This window comes from Stomoxys calcitrans, chromosome 1, assembly GCF_963082655.1.
Source record: "Stomoxys calcitrans chromosome 1, idStoCalc2.1, whole genome shotgun sequence".
Taxonomy (NCBI): domain Eukaryota; kingdom Metazoa; phylum Arthropoda; class Insecta; order Diptera; family Muscidae; genus Stomoxys; species Stomoxys calcitrans.
In genome coordinates, this window is record NC_081552.1 from 192,110,154 (window position 1) to 192,127,076 (window position 16,923).

Consider the following 16,923-nt stretch of genomic DNA (forward strand, 5'->3'; position numbering starts at 1 on the left):
GACGTGTTTTGTTACGATATCCAACAACTGTGCTATGTATGGTTCAAATCGGTCCATAACCTTTTATAGCTGTCATATAAACCGATCTTGGGTCTTGACTTCTTGAGCCTCTAGAGGGCGCAATTCTTATCCAATTTGAATGAATTTTGGCATGTAGTATTTTGTTATGATATCCAACAACTGGTTCAAATTGGTTCATAACCTGATATAGCTGCCATATAAACCGATCTGGGATCTTGACTTCTTGAGCCTCTAGAGGTCGCAATTATTATCCGATTTGCCTGAAATTTTGTACGACGGATTCTCTCATGACCTTTAACATACGTGTTTATTATGGTATATAGCCCGATACAGCTCCCATATAAATCGATCTCTCTATTTTACTTCTTGATCCCACAAAGGGCGCAATTCTTATTCGAATTTGCTGACATTTTACACAGGTCTCCAACATATAATTTAATTGTGGTCCAAACCGGACCATATCTTGATATTGCTCTAATAGCAGAGAAAATCTTTTTTTATATCCTTTTTTGCCTAAGAAGAGATGCCGGGAGAAGAACTCGGCAAATGCGATCCATGGTGGAGGGTATGCAAGATTCGGCCCGGCCGAACTTAGCACGCTTTTACTTGTTACATATAAGAAGATTTAATTACTGATATTTACATGTTTTCGAGATCTTATTTAGAAGAGATCTTAGCGAAAAAGGTTTCAAATTTTCAAGGAAATTGAAATATAGTAGTCTGCAGTAAGTCCTCATGCTTTTGCAAATTTAACCACGAACATTCCATTAAGGAATAGGGATAAACTTCTCATATATCAATGAGTGCTGTCCGATTCAATGATTTAAGCTCAATGATAAGGGGCCTCCTTTTAATAACCGAGTCCGAACAGCGTGCCGCAGTGCGACATCTCTTGGGAAGAAGTTTTAACATGGCATAGAACCTCACAAATGTCACCAGCATTAGTATGGGATAACCATCGCTGAAAGTTTTTCTTTCCAATGTTCTGGCCAGGATACGAACCCAGGCACTCAATGTCACAGGCGGACTTGCTAGCCTCTGCGGTACGGTGGCCTCTTCCTGTGACCGAACCATAATATCGAAGTCGTCGGCTTAGGCAAGTAGCATATTTATACCCTACCCCATCACTGTGGTACAATGTATTATAACTTAGTGCATTTGTTTGTAACACCCAGAAGGAAGAGAGAAGGAAGATAGACCAATTGATAAGAATACCGATCAACTTAGAATCACTTTTTGATTCGATTTAGCTATGTCTGTCTGTTTGTCCGTCTTACTTTACTTACTTACTTTAATTGACTATGGCAGAACCACTAGCCGAACGTAGAATAGCGTTCCAAGCGCATCGATCTCTTGCGCTTCTTCTAAAATCTCTGACATCCAGTTTTGAGGTGTCTCCCACCACTTGATCTTTCCATCGGGCTTTTGGTCTTCCCGGTTTGCGTGTACCACCGTGTTTGCTTTCAAAAGACTTCTTTGCTTGAGCTTCTTGCTCGTGTTTCATACGTTGCCTATATTCTCCATTAACGCAAACTGGTCCATATATTTTACGAAGAATCTCTCTCTCAAAATTTGGCAAGAAGGATTTTCTTACGACTCTTAATATTACTGGTGAATTTTATAGAAATCGGCTCATATGTAGATATAGCTCTCATGTATGTATTTCGCCCGATTTTCACTTCTAGAGCCACTGCAAGCGCATTTATTGACCAATCTTGCCAAAACTTTGCTCAATGCTTTCCCCGACGACTATCACCATTTCTAAGAAGATGGGTCGGTTCAGATTTAGATATAGATCCCATATATGTATGTGAGATTTGGACTAATATTGCAATAAAGTACTCACTTGTAAAGTACAACTTGTTAACCGATTCTCTCGAAATTTGGTAAGAAGGATTTTCTCTTGACTCTCGACATGTAGATATTTAGATATAACTGCCATATATATGTCATATATATATGTCATATATATATATATGCCATATATATATATCCCAATTTTCACTTCTACGGTCACTGCAAGCGCATTTGTTCACCAATATTGCCAAAATTGTCCACAACGTTTTCCTCGATGCCTACCACAATATCTAAGAAGTTTGGTCAAAATCGGTTCAGATTTAGATGTTAATACAAATGCAAATTTTGCCCATGAACATTCCACTGCGGAATAGGGGCAAACTTCTCAAATATCAACGAGTGCAGTGCGATTCTTCCTCAATGATAAGGGGCCTCCTTTTAATAACCGAGTCCGAACAGCGTGCCGCAGTGCGACATCTCTTGGGGAGAAGTTTTTACATGGCATAGAACCTCACAAATGTCACCAGCATTAGTATGGGATAACCATCGCTGAAAGTTTTTCTTTCCAATGTTCTGGCCAGGATACGAACCCAGGCACTCAGTGTCACAGGCGGACTTACTAGCCTCTGCGGTACGGTGGCCTCTTCCTGTGACCGAACCATAATATCGAAGTCGTCGGCTTAGGCAAGTAGCATATTTATTCCCTACTCCATCACTGTGGTACAATGTATTATAACTTAGTGCATTTGTTTGTAACACCCAGAAGGAAGGGAGATAGACCAATTGATAAGTATACCGATCAACTTAGATTCACTTTTTGATTCGATTTAGCTATGTCCGACTTACTTTACTTACTTACTTTAATTGGCTATGACAGAACATTTGTTCCACTAGCCGAACGTAGAATAGCGTTCCGAACACCTCGATCTCTTGCGCTTCTTCTAAAGGGTGATTTTTTTGAGGTTATGATTTTCATGCATTAGTATTTGACAGATCACGTGGGATTTCAGACATGGTGTCAAAGAGAAAGATGCTCAGTATGCTTTGACATTTCATCATGAATAGACTTACTAACGAGCAACGCTTGCAAATCATTGAATTTTATTACCAAAATCAGTGTTCGGTTCGAAATGTGTTCAAATTTTGACAAATTTTGTTCAGCGATGAGGCTCATTTCTGGTTGAATGGCTACGTAAATAAGCAAAATTGCCGCATTTGGAGTGAAGAGCAACCAGAAGCCGTTCAAGAACTGCCCATGCATCCCGAAAAATGCACTGTTTGATGTGGTTTGTACGCTGGTGGAATCATTGGACCGTATTTTTTCAAAGATGCTGTTGGACGCAACGTTACGGTGAATGAACACATTTCGAACCGAACACTGATTTTGGTAATAAAATTCAATGATTTGCAAGCGTTGCTCGTTAGTAAGTCTATTCATGATGAAATGTCAAAGCATACTGAGCATCTTTCTCTTTGATACCATGTCTGAAATCCCACGTGATCTGTCAAATACTAATGCATGAAAATCCTAACCTCAAAAAAATCACCCTTTAAAATCTCTGACATCCAGTTTTGAGGTGTCTCCCACCACTTGATCTTTCCATCGGGCTTTTGGTCTTCCCGGTTTGCGTGTACCACCGTGTTTGCTTTCAAAAGATTTCTTTGCTTGAGCTTCTTGCTCGTATGAACGTCGCCTATATTCTCCATTAACGCAAACTGGTCTATATATTTTACGAAGAATCTTTCTCTCAAAATTTGGCAAGAAGGATTTTCTTACGACTCTTAATATTACTGGTGAATTTTATAGAAATCGGCTCATATGTAGATATAGCTCTCATGTATGTATTTCGCCCGATTTTCACTTCTAGAGCCACTGCAAGCGCATTTATTGACCAATCTTGCCAAAACTTTGCTCAATGCTTTCCCCGACGACTATCACCATTTCTAAGAAGATGGGTCGGTTCAGATTTAGATATAGATCCCATATATGTATGTGAGATTTGGACTAATATTGCAATAAAGTACTCACTTGTAAAGTGCAACTTGTTAACCGATTCTCTCGAAATTTGGTAAGAAGGATTTTCTCTTGACTCTCGACATTACTGGTTCGTACAAATCGGTTCAGATTTAGATATTTAGATATAACTACCATATATATGTCATATATGTCATATATATTGGGTTGCCCAAAAAGTAATTGGCGGATTTTTTAAAAGAAAGTAAATGCATTTTTAATAAAACTTAGAATGAACTTTAATCAAATATACTTTTTTTACACTTTTTTTCTAAAGCAAGCTAAAAGTAACAGCTGATAACTGACAGAAGAAAGAATGCAATTACAGAGTCACAAGCTGTGAAAAAAATTGTCAACGCCGACTATATGAAAAATCCGCAATTACTTTTTGGGCAACCCAATATATGCCATATATATATCCCGATTTTCACTTCTACGGTCACTACAAGCGCATTTCTTGACCAATATTGCCAAAATTGTCCACAACGCTTTCCTCGATGCCTACCACAATATCTAAGAAGTTTGGTCAAAATCGGTTCAGATTTAGATGTTAATACAAATGCAAATTTTGCCCATGAACATTCCACTACGGAATAGGGGCAAACTTCTCAAATATCAACGAGTGCAGTGCGATTCTTCCTCTGTGGAGAGAAGTTTTACATTGCATAGTACCTCACAAATTTTGCCAGCATTAGGTGGGGTAACCTACGCTGAATGGTCGCGCCATGATTCGAACCCAGGCGTTCAGTGTCATAGGCAGACACGCTAACCTCTGCGCTATGGTGGCCTCCAGATTTAGATGTAGCTCCCATATATATGTTCGTCAGATTTTGACTCAAATGGTTCAGAATTAGATAATGCTCCCATTTTGTACCTATAGTGTAGGTGTAGGGTATTATAAAGTCAGCAACGCCCGACTTTTGCCTTTTCTCACTGTTTTTTACTAATTTTTCGATTCTTTCCCCTTTTGCGTTACCACGAGGAAGTGTGTGCCCACAACTGAGATGAAGGAAGACCATGATAAGCTTGTGTTTTGTCAAGCCAAGACCAATCACAACCGTTTTTTGGTTTCCGACATCCCCAAGTGAGAATATGAGAAATCATTGTGCAAAATTTCTGCCAAAAAAGGTAAGAATTGCGCTCATGGGGTTCAAGAAGTACTATCCGATGGACGATTAAAATGGGAGTTTTATCGTAACATGGACCGACAGGCGGACGAACATGGCTTAAGCATCGCTGGTCAATACTTAGATGAATGATTTGATTGGTATTCCCTCATTCCATGATGAAAGGTATAAAAAATAGAATGCAAATATGCGTTGGGAAAATTTATCTTCACATGAAATTTGTAAAAGAAGAGACTTTGCAGCAGGCCAGGCTCGGCTAGTAAAACTATACCATCCTATGACAAACTAAATATTTATTAAAACTAAATGCAATTTTTATCTTTTTACTATCTTTACAGATCCTGCCAAGGGGAAAAAAGGAGTGCCTCTTTGAAACGTGAGTTTTTTTACATTACATTTGAAGACTTATTTGTATCAAATTCTTAAACCATATCAGTTTTACAATACTTAGCAAAACGCATTGCGTATTGTGAAATTTTTTTTGTAATCACTACCATAAAGTGAGAGATATTATTCGATTATATTTCGTATCGTTAAAGGAATAACCAATAAGGATGGGCTAAAGTGGGCGAAACTAAAATTGGATTAAATTAAACAAGAAAAAAGCGTTAAGTTTGGCCTGGCCAAACTTTGGATACCCACCACCTCGGGTGTATATGTAAACCACCTTTCGTCATAATCGGGTGAAAAATGCATAATTTGTGCCTCCATAGCAGCTTTATCGAGATATGGTCCGATTTGAATCAAATTCGTCACTGACATTGAGTGGCATATTAAGTACAAGTCATTGTTACATTTTTTAGACCGATCTGATGCATATACGACACGGATGTCGAATAGCTTAACATAAGTCACTGTGTCAAATTTTAGCGAAATCGAATTATAAATGCGAATTTTATGGGGCCAAGACTTTAAATCGAGAGGTCGGTGGCAGCTATATCCAAATCTGATCCGATCTGAGCTAAATTGAAGAGGGATGTGGAAGGGCCTAACACAACTCACTGTCCCAAATTTCGGCGAAAGCGGATAATAAATGCGCCTTTTAGGGACCAAGACTTTAAATCGAGAGATCGGTCTATATGACAGCTATATCCAAACCCGAACCGAACTTCGCCTAATTTCGGCGAAATTGAATATGTCGAGGGTCTTAGCATAACTCACTGTCCCAAATTTCGGCGACATCGGACAATAAATGCGCCTTTTATGGAACCAAGACCTCAAAAGCGATATAGGTCTATATGGCTATATCCAAATCTGGACCAATCTGGGCCAAATTGCAGAACGATGTAGAGGGGCCTTACACAACTCACTGGCCCAAATTTCGGCGAAATCGGACAGTAAACGGGCTCTCTGTGTGCCTAAAACCTTAAATCGATAGATCGGTCTATATGACCGGTATGTCCAAATCTGAACCGATTTCGGCCACATTGCAGAACGGTGTAGAAGGGCCTTACACAACTCACTGGCCCAAACTTCGGCGAAATCGGACAATAAACGCGCCCTCTGTGTGCCTAAAACCTTAAATCGATAGATCGGTCTATATGACCGGTATGTCCAAATCTGAACCGATTTCGGCCAAATTGAAGAACGATATACAGGGGGCCTTACACAACTCACTGGCCCAAACTTCGACGAAATCGGACAGTAAACACGCCCTCTGTGGGCCCAAAACCTTAAATCGAGAGATCGGTCTATATGGCAGCTGTATTCAAATCTGGACCGATCTGAGCTAAATTAAAAGTGAAAAACGGCCGAGACTTTCATTCAGCTGTCTCCTAAAACTAGCCTGTTCGCCAATGCTCCATGGCATGCATCAATCATTCGAAATATGCATTATGTAGGGCATTCTTTCGCTGTTATATCTTGACACTTGCTGCGTCATTGTCATGCATGTGATGATTTTAGCCTGCACTTATGCCTGAATTCCTCAGAAGCGGCCAAACTCATTTTTTGGTGACAGTTGTTGTTTATTGGCGTTTTTTATAATTCTTTGGCAGCCACCATGACGACGAAAACGACATTAGAGCAAAATGTTTGTGAACACTTAAAACAAATGACAATGACAACAACAACGACAACAATCCACCAAACATGTAAGCAATAAAAATTTAAAATTTTTTACACCAATTATTTCATTTTAAACGCCAAAGTGAGCATTTGTCAATTTGTCTCATCTTTAAAGTGATATAAAATACACAAAATCCCTCCATAGCAACAACATTGCAAATCTAAATAATCCCCCTCTGTGAGGCCGCCCTCTAAAGCCTAGCAACCAGAGACAATATATTTTGACTCTGGATGACTGTAAACATCCCCTATTGGCATTAAGGACAATGTATGGCATTGAAAACTCATAAATTGCTCTTTGTAGCGTGTGGCACAGATTGTATTCAGAGGATACTATCGATGTTATGTGATTTGAATGCCACAGTGTGGAAATTCATCAGTTCCTAATTAGTGGTCATAAATTATGGCACTAAGTGTCATACATCATGGGGAGACTTCGAGCTGGCCGCAATGCTTGCTAGTTGGGGGTATTGATGTGCATATGGTTGTAGGTTAGAAAAAGTAAAGGGTGATTTTTTTGAGGTTAGGATTTTCATGCTCGTTAGTAAGTCTATTCATGATGAAATGTCAAAGCATACTGAGCATCTTTCTCTTTGACACCATGTCTGAAATCCCACGTGATCTGTCAAATACTAATGCATGAAAATCCTAACCTCAAAAAAATCACCCTTTAAAAAAAAAAACATTTATGTTGCATGTGACCACATGAAGGCGATTGAGGTGAAATTTTGAATTCATTTAAAATAAAATTAAATTACAAGCCTGATATAATGGTCAAGCTTTTCATAAAACTCCAAAACTGGTTCAAAAAATTAGAGAATTCAAAAAGAACACACAAATTTTTATTGGGTTTTTATAGCTGAACCGGGCCCGCCCCGCTGCGACTCCTTTACTTCATGTGGAACAAAATTATGCTTTGAATATTTATTTTCGACAATTAAAGAGCTTTCAGGGAAAAATAGTATATCGCTTGACTAACAGTTTAACAATATAAGTGCCTTTATCCGAATCCCATATAATCTTTATTGTTCTACGAATTTGAGTTTGGATGTAAGGTGTATTCCATTCTTAAAATACTTTATTTCAGCCCGATATTCTCATGTTATCTGATTTAGGGGTGTTTTCGGGGGTGATATGGTCCCCCAGGAACTTGGCCCCGAAAAAATATCAGCATTTTGCTCTTCTTTCAAATACCATTTATTTAAACCCCATATTGCCATTGGTTTTGAGGGGAGTTTACAGGATGAGGCGTCCCCCAAACATATGGCCCCAAAATAGATTATCAAATTCGTTTTCTAATCTCAAATACCTTTCATGTGAGCCATATGTTGGCATAGTCGAAAAATGTTGACTCTTTGTGGGTTGTTTTGGGGAAGGGGTGGTGTCCTAAATACATGGTCCTACATTTGGATATCAAATTCGTATTCTACCCCCAAATATCTTTATTTGAGCCCCATATTGCGATGGTCAGTAAAAAATTGCTGTTTGTGGGGTATTTTGAGAAAGGCGTAGACCCCCAGAGAATTGGTCCCGAAAATGGGTATCAATTCTTGCTCTACCCCCCAATACCTTTCATTTAAGCTCCACATTGACATGGTCGGTAAATATGTCCGATTAAGGGGTCTTTTGGGGATTGGGGTAGTCCCCCAAACACTAAGCCCGAAAAATATATCAGTAACGTGCTCTATTCTCATATAACTATAGATCATATATTTGAAACCCTTATTGCCATTGGCCTCAAAACTGGATATCAAATTCGTTTTCTAATCTCATTTAAACCCTAAAAACTATAAATATTTAGTTCCACTCGCTTTAAGACCCAAATTGTCATGGTGAGCAAATACGTCCTATGTGGGGGCTGTTATGGTGGTGGGACGTTCCCTAGACAGTTGGTCCCTAATGTTGATATCACATACGTGGTCTACTCCCAAATACCTTTAATTTGAGACCCATATTTCCATAGTTGCCAAACATGACCGGTTTGGGGGATGAGCGCCCACTCAGTGAGCTGGCCTTGAAAATATATATCGGATTCGTGTTCTACTCTAAAAACCCTGTTATTTGAGCCTCATATTGCAATAGTTAGCAAATACTTCCTAATTGGGTGGTGTTGTGGGGGTGGGGTGGCCCATAGACATTTTTCCCGAATATTGATATCAGACTCGTGCTTTACTCCCAAAGACCTTTCATTAGAGACCCATATTGCTATGGTCGTAAATTTGTCACTTTGGGGGATGTTTTTTGGGGAAAGGCGGCCCCCCAAACACTTGGCCCCATATTTGGACATCAGATTCCAATTCTACACTTAAATACCTTTCACTTAAGCGCCATATTCGCATGGTCAGTAAATAAGTCGTGTTTGGGGGGGTGTTTTGCGGAAGGGGTGGACCCCCAGAAACCTGGTCCAGCATTTGGATATTAGATTCGTATTCTACTCATAAATACCTTCCGCTTGAGTCCCATATTGACATGGTCGGTAAATATGTCCCATTTAGGGGTGTTTTGGGGGTTGGGGTGGTCTCCCTAACACTTGGTCCGACAATTGGATATCAGATACGTTTTCTTATCCTAAATACCTTTCATTTGAGTCCCATATTGTCGTGATTTGTCTAAATATATGTTTGGTAGGTTTTAGGTTGGGGGCGGCCCACCTAGGTACCCTATCCGAAATTTGGATACCAAATTTTTATTTTTAGGGTACCACATGAGAGCACACAAAATTTCGCTTAAATCGCACCACATATCTCCGAGATCTGGCGTTTCTGAAAATTAGGGTAATGGGGAGGGTCCGCCCCCCCTTCACCATCCATGAAAATTTCAAGATAATCGGTTCAGCCGTTTTTGAGTCTATAAGGAAGACACATACAAACATACCGACAAGCAAAAACAAATTGATCTTAATATACAAGATTTTTTAGTTTTTTTTTAGCCGTTGAGCGGAGCGAAGGTGTTTGATTTCGATCCTTAAGGAAAAATATCCGTATCTGGAAATAGGTACCTATTACGAAACATTTTAAAGCTTTTTAGGAGTAGGCTCAAAATGGACTCCAAAGACCAAACAGCTGCAATGGTGGCATCAGACCGTAGCCTGTTGTCCTCCCCTCCTGTAGGTGTGGGTGCCTTGGCACCTGTAGTCGAGAGTAATGCTTCAAGCGAACAACCAGTCGTCAGACTAACAAATGAGGAATAAACGGATAAACCACAGGGATGGACAGTTCGTCCCAGCCTTTTAGTAAAGGTGGTGTTTCCGATTTAGATTCAGACGGCGACAGTGTCACAGCTGAATAGAGAGATGAGGATAGCGAGATGACGGCAGAAGTGAGCTATGGTTTTTCTAAGCTCACAAGCAGATCGAGAAAGCGATCCGGTGCACAATGAAGGAGACAGAGGAGTGTGTACCGGGATAGAACTCACATTCCAGGCACTTCTACGGAAGCAGGAAAGAAAATCAGATCTCCCGAAGAGCATAACACTGACAAGACGCTAAAGAAGTACTCTGGGAAGACCGTTCAAGTACTCTCGGAAGACCAAGCCAGCCTCCACGCAATGGAGACTTCAGGCAGTGTCCTGCGGGGGAAAAACAAAGGCGGAACAGCAACGAAAGGAAGCGTGCACGGCCCCTGAGTCTTCATGGAACACTGTGACTTTCAAAAGGATACCATAGTCATCACGGAAGGGTCGCTGAGAAAGGTAAGAAGCTGCCCCTTACGCCGGAGTGGCATGGAAGCATAAAAGAGATGAAATGACTTATGCGGTCATCGCTATCGGTTGTGCATCCGGTAGGGTTCCATCAATTCGTCGGTACCAGTTGAGGCATTTGGCAAACGCACAGGTTATCGAACATGTGTTGAACTCTGAAGGTGGTCCACTCATACGAATTATGAGCTGCGAGAATAGAGGGGACATCGCTTTGCGTCAGCGGAATGTATTGATACCTTCAAAAAAGCTCGATGGAAATACACAATCGATTTTGTGAGATAGATGGACATTCCACAGCTCACAAAGGCGACGGTCTTTATCAAGTATGTGGGCGGCGAAATCGCGATGGAACGCATGATGGAAGTCTGAAACAAACAAAACCAAGAGTTGGACGTGGAGAAAAGGAAGGCTTTCTACAAGGTGGAGAAGGAGGAAAGAACTCTCCTTGTGGTGGGCATTGATCAAGTCTCCGTGACAAGTTTGGTTACGACTAAAGGCATGGCGTACTGCGGACCATTGCCATCTTTTTCAAGATTCGGAAGACAAGGATAGGAAAATATCTTCATTTGAGCCATCAGGCGGTGCAGTGAAGTGACACTCGATACTGCCTAACGGGCAGGGGGCCGACGACGAGACAATCACCGACTCTCTTAATATTGGGAAGACTAGTATAAGCCAATATTCTAATATTAAAATATCATGCAGTGCAGGGGCGAGAGACCCAATACAGCCTGACGAACAGGGACCCGACGACGGAACCATCAACGACTTTCTGTAGATTAGAAAGGCTAGAATAGATAAAGATCCTAATGCTGAAACATCAGGTAGTGCAGTGACAGAGAACTCAATGCCGCCTAACCCACATGGAGCCCACGATGAGTCCATAACCTACTCACAAGAAGCCCATTTACTCAAGATTTGGAAGACTTGTGTAGGCAAAGATCGTAATATTGGAACATCAGACAATGCAGGGACTGTAGACTCAATACAGCGTAGCGAATAGGGACCCGATGATAGAGTTTCTTTCAAAAACCCATGTCCAATTTGAAAAGTTAGTAAACGACATAGAAGTGAGAGCATACACAACGAAGGACATGTTAAGGTTTTTGATGAAAACCCATTTTCCACAGCATACGAAGGGAGACACCGAAATCTTGGAATAATGATGTTGATCGAAGGTTTATTATACCCTCCACCATAAGATGGGGGGTATACTAATTTCGTCATTCTGTTTGTAACTACTCGAAATATTCGTCTGAGACCCATAAAGTATATATATTCTTGATCGTCGTGAAATTTTATGTCGATCTAGCCATGTCCGTCCGTCTGTCCGTCCGTCCGTCCGTCCGTCCGTCCGTCCGTCTGTCTGTCGAAAGCACGCTAACTTCCGAAGGAGTAAAGCTAGCCGCTTGAAATTTTGCACAAATACTTCTTATTAGTGTAGGTCGGTTGGTATTGTAAATGGGCCATATCGGTCCATGTTTTGATATAGCTGCCATATAAACCGATCTTGGGTCTTGACTTCTTGAGCCTCTAGAGTGCGCAATTCTTATCCGATTGGAATGAAATTTTGCACGTCGTGTTTTGTTATTATATCCAACAACTGTGCCAAGTATGGTTCAAATCGGTCCATAACCTGATATAGCTGCCATATACACCGATCTTGGGTCTTGACTTCTTGAGCCTCTAGAGTGCGCAATTCTTATCCGATAGGAATGAAATTTTGCACGACGTGTTTTGTTATGATATCCAACAACTGTGGCAAGTATGGTTCAAATCGGCCCATAACCTGATATAACTGCCATATAAACCGATCTTGGGTCTTGACTTCTTGAGCCTCTAGAGGGCGCAATTCTACTCCGAATGGAATGGAATTTTGCACGACGTGTTTTGTTATGATACCCAACAACTGTGCCAAGTATGGTTTAAATCGGTTCATAACCCGATATAGCTGCCATATAAACCGATCTTGGGTCTTCTTGAGCCTCTAGAGGGCACAATTCTTATCCGATTTGAATGAATTTTTGCACGAAGTATTTCGTTATGATATCCAACAACTGTGCCAAGTATGGTTGAAATCGGTCGATAACCTGATATAGCTGTCATATAAACAGATCTGGGGATTTGACTTCTTGAGCTTTTAGAGGGCGCAATTCCTATCCGATTTGGCTGAAATTTTGCATGACGTACTTTATTTTTACTTTCAACAACTGGGTCAAATAAGGTTCAAATCGGTTTCTAACCTGATATAGCTGCCATATAAACCGATCTGGGATCTTGACTTCTTGACCCTTAGAGGTCGCAATTATTATCCGATATGCCTGAAATTTTGTACGGCGGATCCTCTCATGACCATCAACAAACGTGTTTATAATGGTCTGAATCGTTCTATAGCCCGATACAGATCCCATATAAATCGTTCTCTCTATTTTACTTCGTGAGCCCCAATGGACGCAATTCTTATACGAATTGGCTGAAATTTTACACAGGTCTCCAACATATAATTTAATTGTGGTCCGAACCGGACCATATCTTGATATCGTTTTAATAGCAGAGCAACTCTTTTCTTATATCCTTTTTTGCCTAAGAAGAGATGCCGGGAAAAGAACTCGACAAATGCGATCCATGGTGGAGGGTATATAAGATTCGGCCCGGCCGAACTTAGCACGCTTTTACTTGTTATAACTGAATTTATGATAATCACTTGCCGTCCGATTTTATATAAGTGAGCTCGTAGCCCTATGTGTCCCTTTATGGTACCAGCAGCCATACTGACCTCCTTCTCACTTCCTTTCAGTAATACCCTCGTATTCTCACGATCTGGATCCCCCCACAGGATTTTCGCCGTCCCACCGACCGTTTCGCTGTTCCACAATGTTGCACGCCCACTCCCTTAACTCGGCTTCGGTTTAACCAAGTTTATCGACGGTAGTACTCTACCGTTATGGCCCGACACTCAAACGATGCGGATTTTTCCATCCTCAGAGAAGGCGTTAATCTTCTTCTTACACTGAAAGACTGTTCGTGACCTTACCGTCCTGGTTGTAAATTGCCCTTATGGCGATTTTACTGTCGGTAAAGATGTTGACACTCGACATCCTCGCGTTAGCACCACACCACTTCACGCATTCCGTGATCGCCTGGATCTACTGACCGTTTTGCTGTTCCACAATGTTGCATGCGCATTCGTCCCCCACTCCCTTAACTGGGACTGTGTCGGCCCGAAAGGCTTCGGGTTAACCAAGTTTATTGACGGCAGTCCTCTGGCCTTCACCAACAAATCATCTGCCCTTTCACTTCCCCTTACTCCGTTATGGCCCGGCACCCAAACGATGCGGATTTTGCCATCCCCAGAGAAGGCGTTAATCTCCTTCTTACACTGCAAGACTGTTCGTAACCTTACCGCCCTGGTTGTTATTGCTCTTATGGCAATTTTACTGTCGGTAAAGATGTTCACACTCGACGTTCTCGCGTTAACACCACACCACTTCACACATTCCGTGATCGCCCAGATCTCCGCCTGCAGGACCGTATTATGGTCAGGCAGTCTAAAATAGATCTGAGTCCCTGGGTTCTCAATGTCGACCCCCAGGCCCACACTGTCCTCTAGCTTTGCCCCATCCGTATAAGGTGATATTCCAGATGGCAATACTAGGATTCCATCAGTCCAAGATTGTGGCGCTGGCAGCAGTACCTCGACCTCAAGTCTTATCTCAGGTATCCGATCGGAAATCTCTTCCCTTCCTTCCAGGTTTCCTATCGTCGCGTCCAACTTAAGGCAGTAAGTTCGTTCAGACATGAACAAAATTAACGCTTTAAGTCTTATAGCAGCCGTGGCTGCCTCACACTTAATCTGTATGTCAATGGGTCGAATATCAAGAATAATCTCCAGTGCCCTAGTGGGCATGGTCCTCATCGCTCTGCCTATGCCAAAACAACATGCATTCTCAATCTGTTGTATGGTCCTAAATAAATATTGGCGTAAATAAATATTGGTCTACTCACGCTTCTGGAGAGCCAGTGGACTATCCTAGGATTCAGGCCCCATTTCGAGCCTACGGCCCGTCCACATAGTGCCCAACATCTGTGAGCTTTTTCAGTACGCTCCTAAATGTGACACTTCCAATTCGGTTTCCTGTCCAAGATCACACCTTAGTATGTGACCTTGACAGATATCGAAATCGTCTTATTGAGGAAACGTGGTGCGCTAAATTGGCCCACCTTCGTCTTCCTCGTGAACATGCATATTTCAGTCTTCTGTGGGTTAACATTGAGACCCTGGGTCTAGCCCAGACATATGCCATATGCAAGACCCTTTCGGCCCTTCTGCATAGCTTGTTCAGGTCCTTACCCCTTAGAAGTATTATAACATCGTCTGCGTAGCACACGGGTTCAAATCCCCCCCAGTCAGCATCCGTAATAGGTCATTTATGGTGGTCACACATACGAGTGGCGATTAAATGCCCCCCTGTGGCGTGCCTTGTGCCACTTTCACCCTTATAATTATGTCATGAGACCCGCAATTTATCCACCTGTTCCTTAGCATATGGTTTATCCAGTCTCTATGGACCGGGTCCATCCGGTACTGGTCTAAGGATTGGATCAGTGTGTCGGTCCGCACATTGTTAAAAGCCCCTTCGATGTCAATACATACCGCCAGGGCGTACGTTTTGACATCGAAGGATTCTTCTATTTTATGTACAACCTCGTGCAGGGCAGTCTCCACCGACCTTCCATTGACATAGGCATGCTATTTGTATTTGAGCAGTTCGCTGGATGTCCTACTCTTTATCATGGTGTCCACAAAACGTTCCATAGTTTTGAGTAGAAAGGACGTAAGGCTTATAGGTCTGCAAGCCTTTGGTGTCGCATAACTTGCTAGCAGGGCTTAGGTATAAATACCATCCTTGCTCCTTGCCAGGCTTTCGGAGTATGCAAGTCCTAGGCACGCTGTGAAAATATTCTTCAGTTGGGGCGCCATATAGTCGGCCTCTTTTTGTAGTAACGCCGGAAATATTCCATCAGATCCGGGTGACTTAAATGGTTTGAAGCTCCTCAAAGATTCCTTCACCATAAATTCCGTAATTATAAACCTCCGCCCAATGTCATTATTCCAAGAACAAAAACTTATTATACATTATTTACTAAAAAAAACTCTTCGAAGCAATAGCTCTTGCTTGCAATGCAAAAAGTAATAAACTTTAGTCATTTCGCTATTGTTTTCTTTATTGAAAAGTTGTATGTTACATGTAGCCTCATCTTAGTTATAATTTACGAACTCTTCCCATAATGGAAATGTTGGCTCTGCTGTGTTTTCCAGATATTAATTCCATAGTTATTTCACCCTCAATAGTAGGCAACATTTGGGGATAATCATCATCATTGACGGAATAATTTTTAACAGTGTACAAGTTGTTCTGAAAAATATTTGAAAAAAATTTTTTTTTTCATAAACCCTTTGCTTCGAAACTTACTGGGGTTAGGGGACATTTTTGAGGAAAATTGCTGACATTGAGAACTCCTTTAATCAATAACTTAAGAAATTTAATTTTCTGCGTTTTTTCCAGACTTTCACAAGCTTTTACATCAGTATGAATCATATTCACACGAGGTTTATTCTTATTGAAGGAATTTAAATTGAATCGCACCACCATATCTGTCATATCCTTAAGGAATTCTAGTTCGCAATAGAGCACTTTACGGCTATACAGAATACAATTGAAGGTTTTCATAAAGCTGTTGTCGATTACGAAGGGTTTAACTTTCATCATTTCGATGCTAAAGTCACGCTGAATAAATAAATTTAAAAAGTAATGGGATTTTCTGCTGTTAGTTTAGAAAATTTTTTTTGTTATAAACATACCTTGCCATCCAATAGGCCAAATGCCAAAAAAATTAAAAATATTTTCAAAAACGTTTTATTTGACATTACGATTCAATAACCCCGAATTCACTGACAATAAATTGTGACTTCAAATAAACAAAGCTTTTACTGTGTGCCCATAAGTGACTTTTAATTTTGCCCATAAGTGACTTTCCATTTACAAATGTTAATGTTACAATGTTATAATTTAAAAAATTATACACTAATGACAATAACTGAAAATTGTTGGAATTTGCGAGACATGATATGGTAAAGTCTTTAACTTGAAAGCTGAACAAAGAAAAAGGCGCAAAGTTCGGCCGGGCCGCCACCAA

The 16,923-nt window shown here is 41.0% G+C and overlaps 1 protein-coding gene across 1 annotated transcript; it reads right to left on the reverse strand.

Annotated features, from left to right (window-relative positions):
- Nucleotides 1-15,985: 15,985 nt before the first annotated feature.
- On the reverse strand, nt 15,986-16,711 carry LOC131994337 (uncharacterized). The gene is made up of 3 exons (XM_059361161.1): nt 16,589-16,711; nt 16,200-16,514; nt 15,986-16,142 (listed from the first exon to the last, which is right to left on the reverse strand). The coding sequence occupies exons 1-3, from the start codon at nt 16,652-16,654 to the stop codon at nt 15,990-15,992; spliced, it is 534 nt and encodes a 177-aa protein (XP_059217144.1). The 5' UTR covers nt 16,655-16,711; the 3' UTR covers nt 15,986-15,989.
- Nucleotides 16,712-16,923: the final 212 nt, after the last annotated feature.

What these genes read in the sequence shown, in the direction of transcription:
- LOC131994337 (XM_059361161.1), bottom strand. Translation starts at nt 16,654, where the DNA reads ATGTCAAATAAAACGTTTTTGAAAATATTTTTAATTTTTTTGGCATTT. An exon ending in TTGGCCTATTGGATGGCAAG is followed by an intron (nt 16,515 to 16,588) that starts GTATGTTTATAA and finishes TTATTTATTCAG; the next exon opens with CGTGACTTTAGCATCGAAAT. An exon ending in AAAAATGTCCCCTAACCCCA is followed by an intron (nt 16,143 to 16,199) that starts GTAAGTTTCGAA and finishes AATATTTTTCAG; the next exon opens with AACAACTTGTACACTGTTAA.